Raw genomic sequence first — 14,039 nt, 5'->3', positions numbered from 1 at the left:
TACACCCGTTCCGGCATCTACAACATCTTTGCTCTATTGGCCAACAATCAGAGCATCGAAAGAAAGCCCGGTCCCGGGCGGCCGACAACCCTGAGCGACAAAAAGCTCCAAAGGGTACTGAAGGGAAAGACCGTGGGAAAAGTGGCTACATCGCTAAGGGCGCTTGGCCGTCGGAGGTCGGTGCAACCGGCCAAACAGTGAAAAAGTACCAGGCGAACATGGACATACATGTTAGGAAGCGGCAGTCCCGTCCACTCTCGGAGCTGCAGTCAATGACGCGGCGGCAGCAGCTGGTTAAGATGGCCCGGGGAATTTTGACGTGGCAGTGGTGATGGACGACGAGACTTATCTCACCCTGGATGGCAATGACTGGGCGGGCGCTTCGTATTTTACCTCCCTCACGAAGGAAGTGAAATCCGAGATGAAGTGAACGTGGAAATTTGTAGTACAAAGTGTTCGTCGAAAGTTGCGTCGTTTATCAAGAAATACCATAAAGGCGAAGACGCGGTGTTCTGGCCGGATCTAGGTCGGCTCACTACTCGAAACGATCGTTAGACGAGATGCAAAGCCGCCTAACGTTCCCCCTGTGCGTCCCATCGGGAAGTTCGGGCAAACCTGAAGCGTGAGATCTACGAACCACACGAACTAAGAACTTTAAAACATGTCTTCACTCATGCTTTCATCCGGAAGGACACTCGTAAGGGCGTAGATGTTTTTTTGCAACTTAGCTAGTACACTAAGGTCTTTTTACACGGAGGATGCGTTGCAAATTTGTATGGGCCGGCATAAAAAGGACTTTTTTGAAGTGCCCATATAACGAAAAATAAACTGTCCTTAAATGTTTGAACCTCGTTTGAATGTGATAGTGGTCAATCAAGATGTAGTATTTTAAATTTGAAGTACAGGCCATGTTCGATTTTGGCAACACGTGTAAATTTTAATTTTTTATGATGCCTACCGGAGGAAATTCAATAGCCAATCATACAACCAATCCGAACAGTGTTGTCCGATGCTTATCGAACTGGAGCGACAATTCAATTCATCGCTTAGATAGTTGCTAGTGGCAACCAAAGTTTTGAACCGTGTCAAAATCAAACGAGGTCTGTATTTACACCAAAAATGATTTTTTTATGATCACTCGTGATTGAAACGAGGTCGATATCTTGTACATTTTTGAGTAATGGAAAAAGTAATCCGCGTAGAAAAAAATGTGTAAAAAAAGACCTTATTGGAAATTTATCAGACTCTATTATCTGTCTTAGTTTTTTATCACCATCTGAAAAAAGTCCATTTTTTTAATGCAAACGATAAGATGGCGCCAGTTTCAGGGTGTCGAAAACCCCGAAAAAACTGGAAAATCAATGGATGTCAGGAAATTCATTCTCCGATCAGGGAAATCAGGGAATATCAGGGAAAACTGGAAAATATTCAGGGAAAAAATTTTAACCGAGAGGCGATTCTTTTTTAAACGACACTCTAGCGAAAAAACAGATTTTTATAGCATAAAAGGCTAATTCGGGATCACTACGGTTCGGTTTCATATACAATTGAATACTTTTCTCACAGGGATTTCGGATTTGCGTTGATCTACGTTGTCCTTTTCTGTGCCGAGTGCTGGAAAATATCAGGGAAATTAATGTTATATTTCAGGGAATATCAGGGAAAATCGGGGAATTTGATTTAGAAAACTTTTTCGCCACCCTGAGTTTTGAGGGAATGCTTGTGCTGGTTGTCTGCTCCAGCAAAGGATTTGATTTGAGAGCACTATTGTGACATTTGGAACGGATCATCAAAAAGAGACAAGAAACGCTAACGACATGAGACTACCAAATTATACGCATAACTCACTAGTCTCACTAGAAAAGCCCAATTCTCAACGCTACTGCAGGTACCAGTATCAATATTGTATTAGAGGCAGAGAGCGGTGGCGTATTCCGTCACAAAATTGTCTACGGGCGATGTGTATACCACATAGTAACAGTAACGCGAAACGCGAGCGATGAGAAAATTCAATTAGACGACAGCCCAGGAAATCTTGTTACAACATCTGTTCAACAACCAGTCGCGCGCGGTGTCTAGCTCCGGGGTTTGCGTGATTCGCCATCGCATCGCATCCTCCGAGTTGGTACATGGTAGAAGCCTTTTGTGCCGTACACTATTGTGTAGGATTAATGAAATAGATTTTTTCGCTTCCTTACTACTTAGCTCCTCGGTTGTTACATGAAAAGTAATATCGAAGGAAGTACAATTTTGAGATTTTCTTGTTCAGAGTTTTCCGTTCACGTGGCGTCTGAGCTTTAGTCTAGACAGTTCGGTTGAGTATGGTTGGTACCATTATTGTGATTTTCTATAAGGTTTTGAGGAAGATTGTGGTTTGGGATGTTCATCTTTACACCTTTCAGTATTCATATGTTAGTATTAAAAAGTACAAAAGATTAAAAAAATGAGCCTTCGATAAATTATGATTGAAGGTTAACATTTAAGCGACTGCTGTGAACGTAGAATCCCTGTACGCCATGCGACGGTCCGAGAGAATGAATTTTTCATCGCTTTCTACTCACGTTCCAGCCGAGTCGAGCGTAGGAAAAATATTGGAACAGATATCCGTGAAATGAAGCGAAACGATAAATCTGAAATTGAATTCGCAATTTCATTCCATTACTGGCTTAGCCATATGGACTACAGTCGAACAGCTTGCTGGCCTCAGGTCACGAGTTACGGGAGCTTAGTCAACCGTAAAAGCCGCAATCATCAAACGACAGCATCGACGACGACACGGATGAGTCTTTCGTCGATCGTACATTCAGTGCCAATACGGTAAAGTTTTTTTTCTTCTCATGTCTTTGCTCTCTACGAAAGGAAATCGTAACATCGCATATCTGAAAGCCATAAAAGCAGGCAGTTTCACCTCCGAACACTGACGCCAATTCGTGTCAATTAAGAAAGTCTTTACCACCAATAATTACTTAATTCACTTGTCGCCTTAGGAATAGATAAATAATTGCAATGTATTTTCCTCGTTAGTTACAGCTACACCCGCATTGTCTAGCGAGCAACTCTATATGGTATCCGTACTTGGCCAGTAGGTTATGTCATTATCGAAAATAAGAACGGTCCATATTGATACGACAGCACAATTGGATTCGCCAGTCTCCTCAAGCCGTTGAATGTAACCTAATTATGTAAAACTGTATGTGAACACTGCTGGCATACATTTTTAGACTAGCGAATAATTACTGCGCTAATTATCCTGAATACTCATTAGTCGCTAGCCGGACAGCATTGACAAATCGGAAGTGGGTATCACTATCGGAAAGTTGTCCGGCTGTTGCTTGAAGTTATTATTGTGTTTCGATTGACAGCTATCCATCAAGTTTATTTTTCAATCGTAACCAGATTGATTTCAATCAGGCGTGTGAAATCAATCACACGTCAATATCTCACACTTTTGTGCATGGACAGCTAGAAGGCTAAGGTTAATGAGTTGTTTCCAAGTTATTTGTGTTTATTTATTATCCAGAACTTAATTAAAAATGCTCTTAAAAATAACTTTTTCCCGAAACATGTAACAATTTCACACCACATGCCTCTATTTTTTCACTCGTCTGCTCGACACCGATCGATAAGATAAGCTCGAGCGGGGGCGCAGCAAAGCCTACCCGAAAGCAGACTGTTTTGCGCACCAAACCGATTCAAACCGTTCAGGCTCCTAATCCCGCTAGCAGTATTTATTTCTTTCAAACACTTTCAAACGGCCTTCGTATTAATCTGGTTTTTCTTTTCCGAATATTCTTACAGCTTACACTGCATCACACAGTTAGCTAAGATGTAACCTAACCCGGTCTGTGATCTGTGACTACTGCGCGCAAGTACGCAAAACAAAAAAAACCTGACCACCACCCCAATAAGGCGGAACAGAAGTAGCCGAAATGGACACCATACAGGAAGTGATTGTAACGAAACCGGCTGACGATGAGCTGCAGGTGCCGGTGGAGGGAACAGACGCTGCAGCAGCACAGCTGCACGAGACGACAAGGTCCTCGCAGGATTCTTCTTTCAATGTACCGGACTACCACTGTTCCTCTCTGGTCGAGGATGGAGCAGCGGAGAAGCAGGAAATTAAAGTGACTGATATTATCGAGCTTATCGGCGACGGAGGCGATGGCGAGACGCAAGCTATGGCGGACGTCGATGCCATCAAGGTGCTAAATGGTGGCGACGGTAGCGACAGTGGAGTGGAGTTTGGAGGAGTTACGGGTTCGCTGAACGAGACCGGTATTCTGCAGAGAGCACTGAGCAATAATAGTGCCGGTTATGCTAGCAGCTGCTGTGGCTTGGAGGAAGGCAACGGTGTCAGTGTGTCATGTAATTCTAGTGTGATAAGCTACAGCTCAGATTTGTATGATAAGACCGGCAGTACAATTCTTTTGGGCAGCAGCCGGTTGAGTAATGATTACTGTGCCAGTGAAGGTGGCAGCGAAAGTTCCTCAGTCACAGGAGGACCGGTGAGTTCCCCTAGGAAACCTGGCTGTACAACTAAGAAAAAAGTTGCCATGAAGGAACCTTTAACAAGTCGATCTCCACGCAAGTCATCCGAAAGTGGCTCGTCTTCAATCAGAAGCAGTTCGCGATCCAGAACTTCTTCGTTGGGACGATCAGTTTCTTTGAATCTAAAGACACCTCCAAGCTCGGCGCTGAATGTCAGAGAAAGAGCTAGGTCGCGTGAGAAACTTAATGCTTCCAGTCTTAGTGGCAGTAAGACTGCCTCTATAACACCGAAACTATCGGCTCAAACCAAGCGACCAACGAAGCCAGATTCTCTACCAACAGGGATGAAGGAGGGATCCCCAGTAATTCAAAGAGGCAATCTATCAAGGACACCATCGGTTACTAGGGGCCGAACTCCAATTGGAACTCCTACAGACGATGGACGCTGGCCGTCGGTTGGGGGTAAAGGTAATGCTGCACCGAGATCTAACACTCGTGCCGGATCGGTTGCTCCGGAAGGATTATCCATTAAAACTCGTGTAGGCATCCTTGCTCTAGAAGGTAAATCAAGTAGTCCATTAGATAAGTTTGGAACACTTCCTCGTCGGCGCAGGGAAAGATCTGCTGAAGACATAAAAGCTGGCAGCCCTCGCAGCGGTTCTATGACTCGGGAACAGAATCGTATGACGACGTCACTTATCAAAAAACTTCCCTCGACAACCAGACCGGATCAGGCGAAAACTATGCCCAATTATCCCAGACTTGCCAGTGTAACCAGAAAGCTAGTCCAGAAAACGAAAATCTACCACGAAACCAGTGTACAAACGGCGATCACCTGCAAAGATGTAGAGGACGCCTTCAATGGAAAAGCGAAAGACATTCGAGTCGATGCTGTTGAGAAATGTCAAAAATCTACTCAATCGGACATTCGTGATAAGGAGATGGAAAAGTTGGAGGAAAGGGTGAAAAAGCTAACCGCAGAATACTCGGCACTGATGACCAAGCACTCGGAGAAGAGTCAAATGGTAACTGCATTGGAGCAAAAATTGTTGAAAGAACGCGAAGAGAAGCTGGCAGCCCAGAAGGAGTTGCAAAACAACAGCGAACGTGTTCTTGGAATGCTGGGCTCGGTGCAGGGTATTCCGAATGTAGACCAAACAAGCGGTGAGTGCGACAGTTTACTAATACTGGAATCGCAACTGCAAATGTCCGGCTGTGTACTGGAGAAAAAACAGGAAGAAATCATTCGGCTGCAGAACATTTGCCGAACGCTGCAGATTGATATGGAACGATCGCTGAAAAACCAGGAGGAACTATTGAGACAGAAGACTGAGGTGGAGGAGGAATCTAACGAGATGCAGGATTTCCTCCAGGCGGAGAAGGCATCCTGCGTGGATGCACTGAAGGAAGCTGAGCTGGAAGTATTTCAACTGCGGCAATCATTAGCTCAACGGGAAAGCGAAATCGAACGGCAGCAGGAGGAGTGCCGCCATTTGGTTCGGATTGGCGAACAGAGACGGTAGGTTATTTATTAAAGTGTTTGTTGTTCACACTAATTTTTGGTTTGTTTTGCAGGCAAGAGTTCCTCGGAATGCAAGCTAAGTATAACGCGTTGGAAAGCCGATCCAAAGATATACTGCTGCAGCAGGGGGCCGCTGTTTCCGGTGCATCGGTGGCACTGTCTGGTCTCGGTTCGCGTTTGGATCATTTAGTCGAGCAGTTGATTGCCTCCTACAATATCTCCGAGCAAGATCTGGAGGTGAGTGCAAACATGTTTAGTCTATTTTTATATGTCGTTATCAGTTGATAGTCTTTTTTTTTCTATTCTGCATTATACTGTCTTTGACTAATTTTCGCACTATAGCTAGGTCCCATTATCTTTCCGCCGATGGGGGAACAACTGTTGCAAGCTATGGTTAATGAGTAAATATTAGCTAGATTTTCAAAACACTGGAACGTAAACGAATGCGTTTACGGAATGCGTTGCTGATAGCGACTTTGAATAGTTATCGTTAATTTAAGTTATCGTTAGAATCTAAACAGTCGTCTTCTTCGCAACAAAGTTTACATGGAAGTGAGGTTTATTTTTCCTACGTAGTCATGATTATATTTTTACTCAAATTCTATACTTGAAAGTTAAAAAAGCTTGGAATTTTAGATTAAAATTTTACCGACATTTTTTTTTCCAATGTCATGCAACGTTTTCTGTATCGTACACCACCAAACAACGAATCTTTAGCTTTCTGCTTCTCAATTGAACATTTTTCTAGCGATCAATTTCTCTCCTGGGAAATCTTCGTAGACTTTTACACAGTGTATAATCAACCGTTAATAAGCTACTTTCTTTCACTTTCATATGTAATGTGTCCTTCCGTACTAACACCATTCTTGTGATTCGTCATACCCCTCCTACACGATCCTCATGACAATTTAAAATTCATGTTCCTAGCGACTACGTGCCGTGCGGTAAGTTGTGCGAAAGGGTTTTTGTGTTGATATATTTCACCACCCGCCAAGAGCTCCTGTGCTGAACTTGAATCCATCGTACTACTCCTTGTATGGTAGCAACCCGTGATAGTCTCTTCCTGAGCATGTTTTTCTATCTCAAGAGTGAGTAGTGGATAGTGTAATTACAATACCTTTCGCTGAAGACCAAGTCGCCTAAATTTGAAGCATGATTTGAGTGATTTTGATTCCACAGCAAAAAGAAAATTTCAAAACAAACAACGTATAACTCTTTCCAGGACGTAATTTATCACAATGAGGCTTACACCAACAGTAGCAGTGGCGACGGCAGCCCACAGTCCGAACAGCCTGCCGTTAGAGACAACGATCAGCAGCAGCAACGACAGGATGCTTCTTCCAAGCCAATAGCTTCCAAAAAAGACGTTCCACCGCTTTCACCCCAGCGAGGTCAGTCATTTATTACGGCTGTGATCAGCGCTATCAAAAATGCCACCAGCAAGACAGCCGTCCTGAAATCGAGTGCTTCCGCTGGAGCTTCCAAAGAAAGAAAAGAGCCATGCGGTCATGGTAAGTCTATTCAGAACATTTGTAAAACCCAGAAATTGAATTGTTTTTTTTTTAATAGAATCTGACTCAACGGAAATGCTGGATTCAGAAACCGAACCTTGCTTGATGATGGATAATGTACTGGAAGACGTGGCCATGCCCGATTCGCATTCACACAACATGGTTTCCTCATCGACACGTATTTCACAGATCGAGATGCCTTCCTCGCTGGAAAGCGGTGCCAATGGGGTGATGATGTCCCACGACGAATCGCTGGATAATTTATCACAAGCCATCACCAATAGGCAGCAGATCGAGCTGCAATCAAGCATTATAGCGAGTGGCCGATCGCCTCGGTACCGTCAGTCCTGTACGGGTGGTGGAGCTTCAGAGCAGCAGCGGGCTTCCACAGGGGCCGATCACACGACCGCTAGCCATTCGTCCTCGTTGGAGGATGACGATAATAGTTGTTGCGCGGAAGCTTCCGTCGCCGAAATGCCATCCATTTGTGAATACTGCAATGCCCAATCGCTGGTCGATCAGGTCATCGATGTGGACAATCTGATCACCAAATTGCTGAAGGTGTTGCGAATCGTACAGATGGATAACGATCACTGTATACAGGAGTTGATTAGTCACAAGTATGAATATTTTTATTTTATTTTATTGTGTTTCATCATGTTTTTTCAATTCTTAGGAATAAGCTAGCTTTAAGCAACGAAGAGATTCAAGACCGTGTGAAAGAGTATGAGGAGCTTAACGGCAAGCTGCAGGACGATCTCAAGGATGCTACTCAGCAATTGGCTGCTCGAGGAAACGAAATCGCCAAGAGCAAGGTGGAGCTGCAGGTTCATCGAAAGGAGATTGATGTAGGTTGACTTGTATTTCGGGTGCTGAAGTTATGTTTTAATATTTCATTCCCGCAGAAACTGAACGAAGACATCTGCCAACTGAGTACGCTATGCAGTAGCAATAACAAAAATGCTGGATTGACGATAAATCGGGAGGATATAATCAGTGCATTGAAATTGTGGAACGAAAATGACTCAATCCCGGAGAAAGATTTGATTAACCACGTTGTACAGGCGTGCCATGAGGTAAGAGCTGAGTGTAGAGTGAGGCGAGCTTTCGATAATTACTCGATTACGATCTTCAGATTCCCAAACTGAAATCTCGACTATACGAAACGGAACAACAGCTAGCGAGTTTAGCGAGCGGCGAGAAGGGTGGAGCTAGTCTAATAATGACCGCTGGATGGCACCAGGCACTGAACGAAGCAAAGCGGCAGTACGAAGCGATTGACCGGGCGCTAGAAGTAAGTGGAAAAATTTCTAACATTGTAGAAAAGATACTTGTGCACAAATTTTTTAACTAATTGTTACAGTTTATAACATCACTCGTTTACACCGCTTAGATTGTAGCTCTAAAATAGAATAGTTTTTATTTTCTTGAGATATTTAATATGTTATATTCTGTAGATTAGGAAGAAAGAGATAATTGAACAATCGGATGTATTGTTTAGAGGCTGTTATTTTGTCGTTGTTGTTACTCTAAACTTTTGGGCAGGGTTAGGGGTGCTTATAATTGTAAATTGCTAAAGTTCCTTATTCAATTTGTTACAATGAAATAAAATCTTTTTGTTACAATTTGTTTTGATCGTTGAAGGAAGTGTTTTGTTTGGAACCGGTTTGCTTGCACTCCTTTCTGCTAATTGAGCCAAGACTCAATTAATGTCAATCCAAACTAAGCTTTTGATGCGCTATTCGAATTGTTAGAGCTCATGTAATACGAGCAACATGTCTCGTGTCGTGATTTTTATTCTGTTAATTGTGAATTATCTGTTGAATCTTAATATTTGTAAATGTTGTATATTTTGTAAAAATGAGTATTAATTGCGTCTGAAAAAATTGGATGTGAAACGGTTTAGGCGATTGTGTTCTAAAAGACACTTCCATTCGCAGAGTTATAATACTCAAACCAGAAAAGACTTCTGGATAAGTGCGTTTCAACTCTCGCTGATAAAAAATTCATTACATAATATATTTGAAAGTAAAGAATAATGACATTAAGTTGAGTTATACTAATGTTCAGCAAATTTGAGCAGGTTTAACTGTTAAAATCACTGAACGGCTTCATATGAAAGGTTACATTCAAATCACAGTATTTCTTACCCCCGCATTTCCCACTGGTTCTCCCGCATGCACAAAACTCCGGAACCCTCACCAACCGTCGACGAACGAACTGTTAATCAACTCTCATCTACAGACTCTCCATAGCATACAATCGATTGTCCAGGAAACGCCAGTCCTGATGGAACTGCAGCGTGATCTTGAGGAAACAAACTTCCAGGCAATTCCGTTGGTATCGCTTCCGACGCATCTGGTTGCCAACAATCACAATTTCCAAAACGGGAACGGACTGATGTCGAGTACGACCAGCAACGGTACTGCAGATTGTATCGATCTTAACGCCAACCAGACTACGGGCAGTGCCATTGCTAATGGCGTCGCAGTTAATGGGAACGGTTCCCCTGCAGCTGGCCTGCAGCTCAACCAACCTGACATTATCGACTCGACAGCATGAACCTGCGCAGGTAAGTTTGTTCCGTAAGGTGTACGTCGTGCACACTGTCTGTGACGGTAGCTAGTAAGTGTCAGCTGTAGTGCTGAGGGATGTTAAGCTTAAGATTTAAAAGTATTGTGATCAGAACTTTAGTAGAACTAATAAATTATTTCGAGTTTAATAACCGTAGCTAACATGAATTCGAATATTGGATGTAGAAAAAAAAAAACAATAAACTTATAGTTAATAGAGTGAAGCAAACGATTAGCTAAGTAGAATTCTAATGTTTTTCCTTGTTCACATCCAAAGTGTACATGTTCCAGGTTAGCAACAAAGCTGGACCGATTTCACAATTTACTTGACGATTTTATATATTTGATACTCATCAATTACTGGTCCGCATTTCTGCGCCGGTCGATTACAGACGATCGTCTCAAATTTTTCTCGATTTTGCACGTTAATCAATTGCTCTACCATACCTTCAGGAATCCGACAACCGCTCAAATATTAGATAATTGAGGCATCCTTATCATTACCTCTTGAGGCATAACAGTCTCATGATTGATTCATGGCACTGCTACGCTTTGATCGGAGTAAAACAAGTTACAAAATTAGGAGCGGTGTTTGGACTCTTCGCGGTATTTTTGTCCCTCAGAAGTGCACGTTTGCATGCATCCTGCAAACTGATAGGACCTTTTCTCGGCACTTGAGAAAAGTATCTTCGCTATCCAATGACGCGCACACACACACACTCAAACAGGCAGAACATAAAAATGTAGTAAACGGCAGTTTTTAGACGCAGCTTTGAGCTGGTCGCTGGGTAAGAGCCTCTATTCTGGACTTCTCTCAATTTGCACAGACGGTCAAACTTTACGAAGACTAGAAGCTTTTTGCGCTTTTTCACAATTGAGCTGCAAAGTCGAGAAAACGGTTTCAGTACGATCGAAAATGCATCTTAGAATACCCGGTAAACGTCCATATTTTGGCTGTCATATTTTGTAGGTGGTAAGCGGATGGCCTTTCGCATTGAGCTTATTTATGGCAACCATTGAATTATTGAAATAGCTGTTTCTTTTTCTCGTATTTGATGATATGTATAAATCCGCCCTTTCATTCCTATTTTTGTAACGTTTTTCTTACTTATAATAAAAGTGTATATTTTAAAAGGAATTCCAATAATAAGCTGATAGGTTTAGTTTTTTTTTATCATTATTAAAAGCAAAAATTAAACGTAGGTAAGCGAATAACAGTTGTTCCGAGATAATGAGAGAAATGTGTTGTTGTTGAAGTATTGTGAGATAAATATGCCATTCGACAAAATTTTAAAAACCGAAACTAATCCTATCATAGATCCAGTAATTTATTGAAATCGATATTTGATATTGAAAGTAAACTACATCTACTGTAATTATTCAATAAAACATCTCTATGAGACGAAAAGTGTCTAGTTTGCTGTGTATCATTGAGTTTGTGTCGTATCACATTCTTGTTGTTGTGCTTCTTTGCAGAGTTCATTCTCAGAGTTTTGAATAACTTTTAAAGTAAGTGAATATAGTTATGCCGAAGCTTTCAATTAACAAACTCTCCCTCATTGTGATGATCCGTCCCGTAGGGATGAATAATTTCCAATTCCCCCAGTACACAGAACAGGAAGAACACTAAATAGATGACTATCATGATCAATCCAACACTTCGGCGTGCTTGAAATCCAGTTAACAGTGATACGAAGAGAAGAGTAGCCAGCAGCTGGAGTAGGAAGGCCTCTATGTTCTCACCCATCGCCCCTTCTCGAGACTGAAAAGAGTGATCATTAATAGAATCCTTGCTATCAACTTTCAAGAATAACATACGAAGGCCACGTGGTTTGCTTTTTCGAGTGCCTTCATCATCATAGTGCAACCGAGTCCTAGACACAAATCTAAATGCAAATTCAGTGTTTAGCTCTAAGCAGCAAACGTTTAAAAGTAAACCTTACTAAATAATGGTCCACCCATACAGGCGGCGAATGCCATTTTCCCATAGCCTTGCTTCGCCAGAGTAATATTGGAGAACAGGTCCCCGATGCTGTTTCCCCAAGCTAGCACCGAAAGGCCCAGCATCGACTGCGATAGATTGAGCACCAGTCCGATGGTAACCAGCAAACTGACCACTTCTTGGGCGACTACGTAGATAATTAGGATCGATCCAACGAAGGCCAGCAGCGCATAAACCAGATGATAGTGTGGCGGTCGATCAGTTCTTGATGTGAAGAAAATTGTCACTATCGCCATCAAGCTGAGAATAACCTGCCAAGCCCACACAGGAATGTTTAAAATACTTTTGGTCATATCTACGATAAAGATTAATTAAAGGAAAGGAATAATCAGGAAGAAAAATAATCAACGTACAGCCTGTAATTAGAACAAACAGCAACGGAAGCGTCAAGCAATGGATCATATTCAACAACTTAGTCCACCCGTGTCGCTCCATAGTGTAGTCCACTACCGGAATTATCACACTTAGAAGCAAACGGACCGGTATTTGTAAAATTGTCAGCGTTCTCCTGAGATACCCGGAGGTTTCCCATTCATCCCGTTCGATAGGATTCATGTTATCAAAGAAATCTCGAAACAAATTTTGATTTTTCGATGGACGCTCAAAGTGACCGAATATACTGATCCTGTTTTTGGTTACGTCTAGCTCAGACCCCATGGAAGGGTTTCTAGGCCGAATGATGACTTCCGTTTCCTCTCGCAACTGATTGTAGTATGGATCATCTTCCGGTTCGTCGCCACTCAACGAAACTAAAACAAGAAAACGTAAACCAAAATTGACTCAACATCACGTTTGATTATTACTTCTAGAAACAACGGTGCGCAGCTTCCTCTTGAGGATAAAAAACTCTACCAAAACAGTGGCAAGGTAGGCCACATAAACGGTAACAACGACAACCGCATCGAAAAGTGTGAACCTCTCATCGTACGCGCAAATCGTAATCCATCCGACTACGAATACAAAGAAAATTACATCCCGAACCACAGCGATCGGATCCATCCGGAAGGGTTTAATGATTAGAATGGTGGCCCCAACAACACCGATCACGAACATCGCCGCACCGAGCAGCTCACCGAACATGAGCTCTGTATCGTTCGAAGGATTGCTCACGGCCGTAAACAGATCTGGTGATCCATTCCCGAAAGCCAGGATGGTGACACCAGCGACGCTTTCGCTGATTTTGAGAGTTTTCGAAATAACCGCCAAAACTGGACAGAAACTGGGAAATTTTCTCTGATTACAATGAAGGGTACCATCAAGGTACTTATGTATACTTACTACTGATCGGCAGTTGTCCCCAGCACCGTGAAATAGACTAGCAGCCCGAAGAACAACAGCGTGGTTCCCAGTCGAAACATGGTAATGTTCTCGTACCCAATGGTACAGTACAAAAAGTAAGTGTAATCGAAAAAATATACATCTTCTCGGCACGATTCCGTTCGTATAACAAACTGGCATTTCTCTGTCGGATCCAGGTCATGGATTTTATTGCAAGATTCCTGTGGTAAAATAGTAACGATAATAATTATGATTACTGAAGTTAGAATCTGACAAACTCGTACTAAAATATCTCCCGAAACGTAGGTACTGTGTCTCAAATGGCGCACGATGGAATCGGAAAGATTTGCGTAAAGCGTAGACATTATACTAGTGGCACTTTTTGCAAGGGTGTAAACAGTTCAGAGTAGAGTTTGTTATTTTCAGATTGCTTATAATTGAATTTGTCAGTAGGAAGTCATAGCATGCTGATGAAGCTGCATGTTGATATATTGCTATCCAATGTTTGTATCATTCATTTTGCTTGAAAATATGCAAATAGTGTTTCTCAAAATACTTATATCACTTATATCTATGAAAAACTGGGGTACACATTCCGTCACCCTTGCCAGTCCGAAGACTTCGCAGCGAACTGTGAGTGTGCTTTACAATTGCGAGGCGAGCGT

At 42.4% G+C, this 14,039-nt stretch overlaps 2 protein-coding genes across 2 annotated transcripts in view; one reads left to right on the top strand and one right to left on the bottom strand.

Annotated features, from left to right (window-relative positions):
* The window catches only part of LOC129720948 (uncharacterized), a 111,004-nt gene extending 99,495 nt beyond the window's left edge, over positions 1-11,509 (top strand). Inside the window, exons 3-10 of the mRNA XM_055672907.1 lie at positions 3,799-6,007; positions 6,064-6,247; positions 7,233-7,521; positions 7,580-8,141; positions 8,198-8,369; positions 8,427-8,597; positions 8,657-8,815; positions 9,766-11,509. Of these exons, the coding sequence (XP_055528882.1) occupies positions 3,930-6,007; positions 6,064-6,247; positions 7,233-7,521; positions 7,580-8,141; positions 8,198-8,369; positions 8,427-8,597; positions 8,657-8,815; positions 9,766-10,083 (3,933 nt within the window). The 5' untranslated portion in view covers positions 3,799-3,929 and the 3' untranslated portion in view covers positions 10,084-11,509. The remainder of the gene's footprint in view (positions 1-3,798; positions 6,008-6,063; positions 6,248-7,232; positions 7,522-7,579; positions 8,142-8,197; positions 8,370-8,426; positions 8,598-8,656; positions 8,816-9,765) is intronic.
* On the bottom strand, positions 11,408-13,786 carry LOC129720953 (mitochondrial sodium/calcium exchanger protein-like). The gene is made up of 7 exons (XM_055672916.1): positions 13,659-13,786; positions 13,375-13,595; positions 12,900-13,315; positions 12,450-12,845; positions 12,038-12,391; positions 11,913-11,980; positions 11,408-11,856 (listed from the first exon to the last, which is right to left on the bottom strand). The coding sequence occupies exons 1-7, from the start codon at positions 13,737-13,739 to the stop codon at positions 11,632-11,634; spliced, it is 1,761 nt and encodes a 586-aa protein (XP_055528891.1). The 5' UTR covers positions 13,740-13,786; the 3' UTR covers positions 11,408-11,631.
* Positions 13,787-14,039: the final 253 nt, after the last annotated feature.

Source organism: Wyeomyia smithii, chromosome 2 (genome assembly GCF_029784165.1).
Source record: "Wyeomyia smithii strain HCP4-BCI-WySm-NY-G18 chromosome 2, ASM2978416v1, whole genome shotgun sequence".
Taxonomy (NCBI): Eukaryota; Metazoa; Arthropoda; class Insecta; order Diptera; family Culicidae; genus Wyeomyia; species Wyeomyia smithii.
Note: the sequence above shows the minus strand (reverse complement) of the source record. Positions and strands in the feature narration are given on the sequence as shown.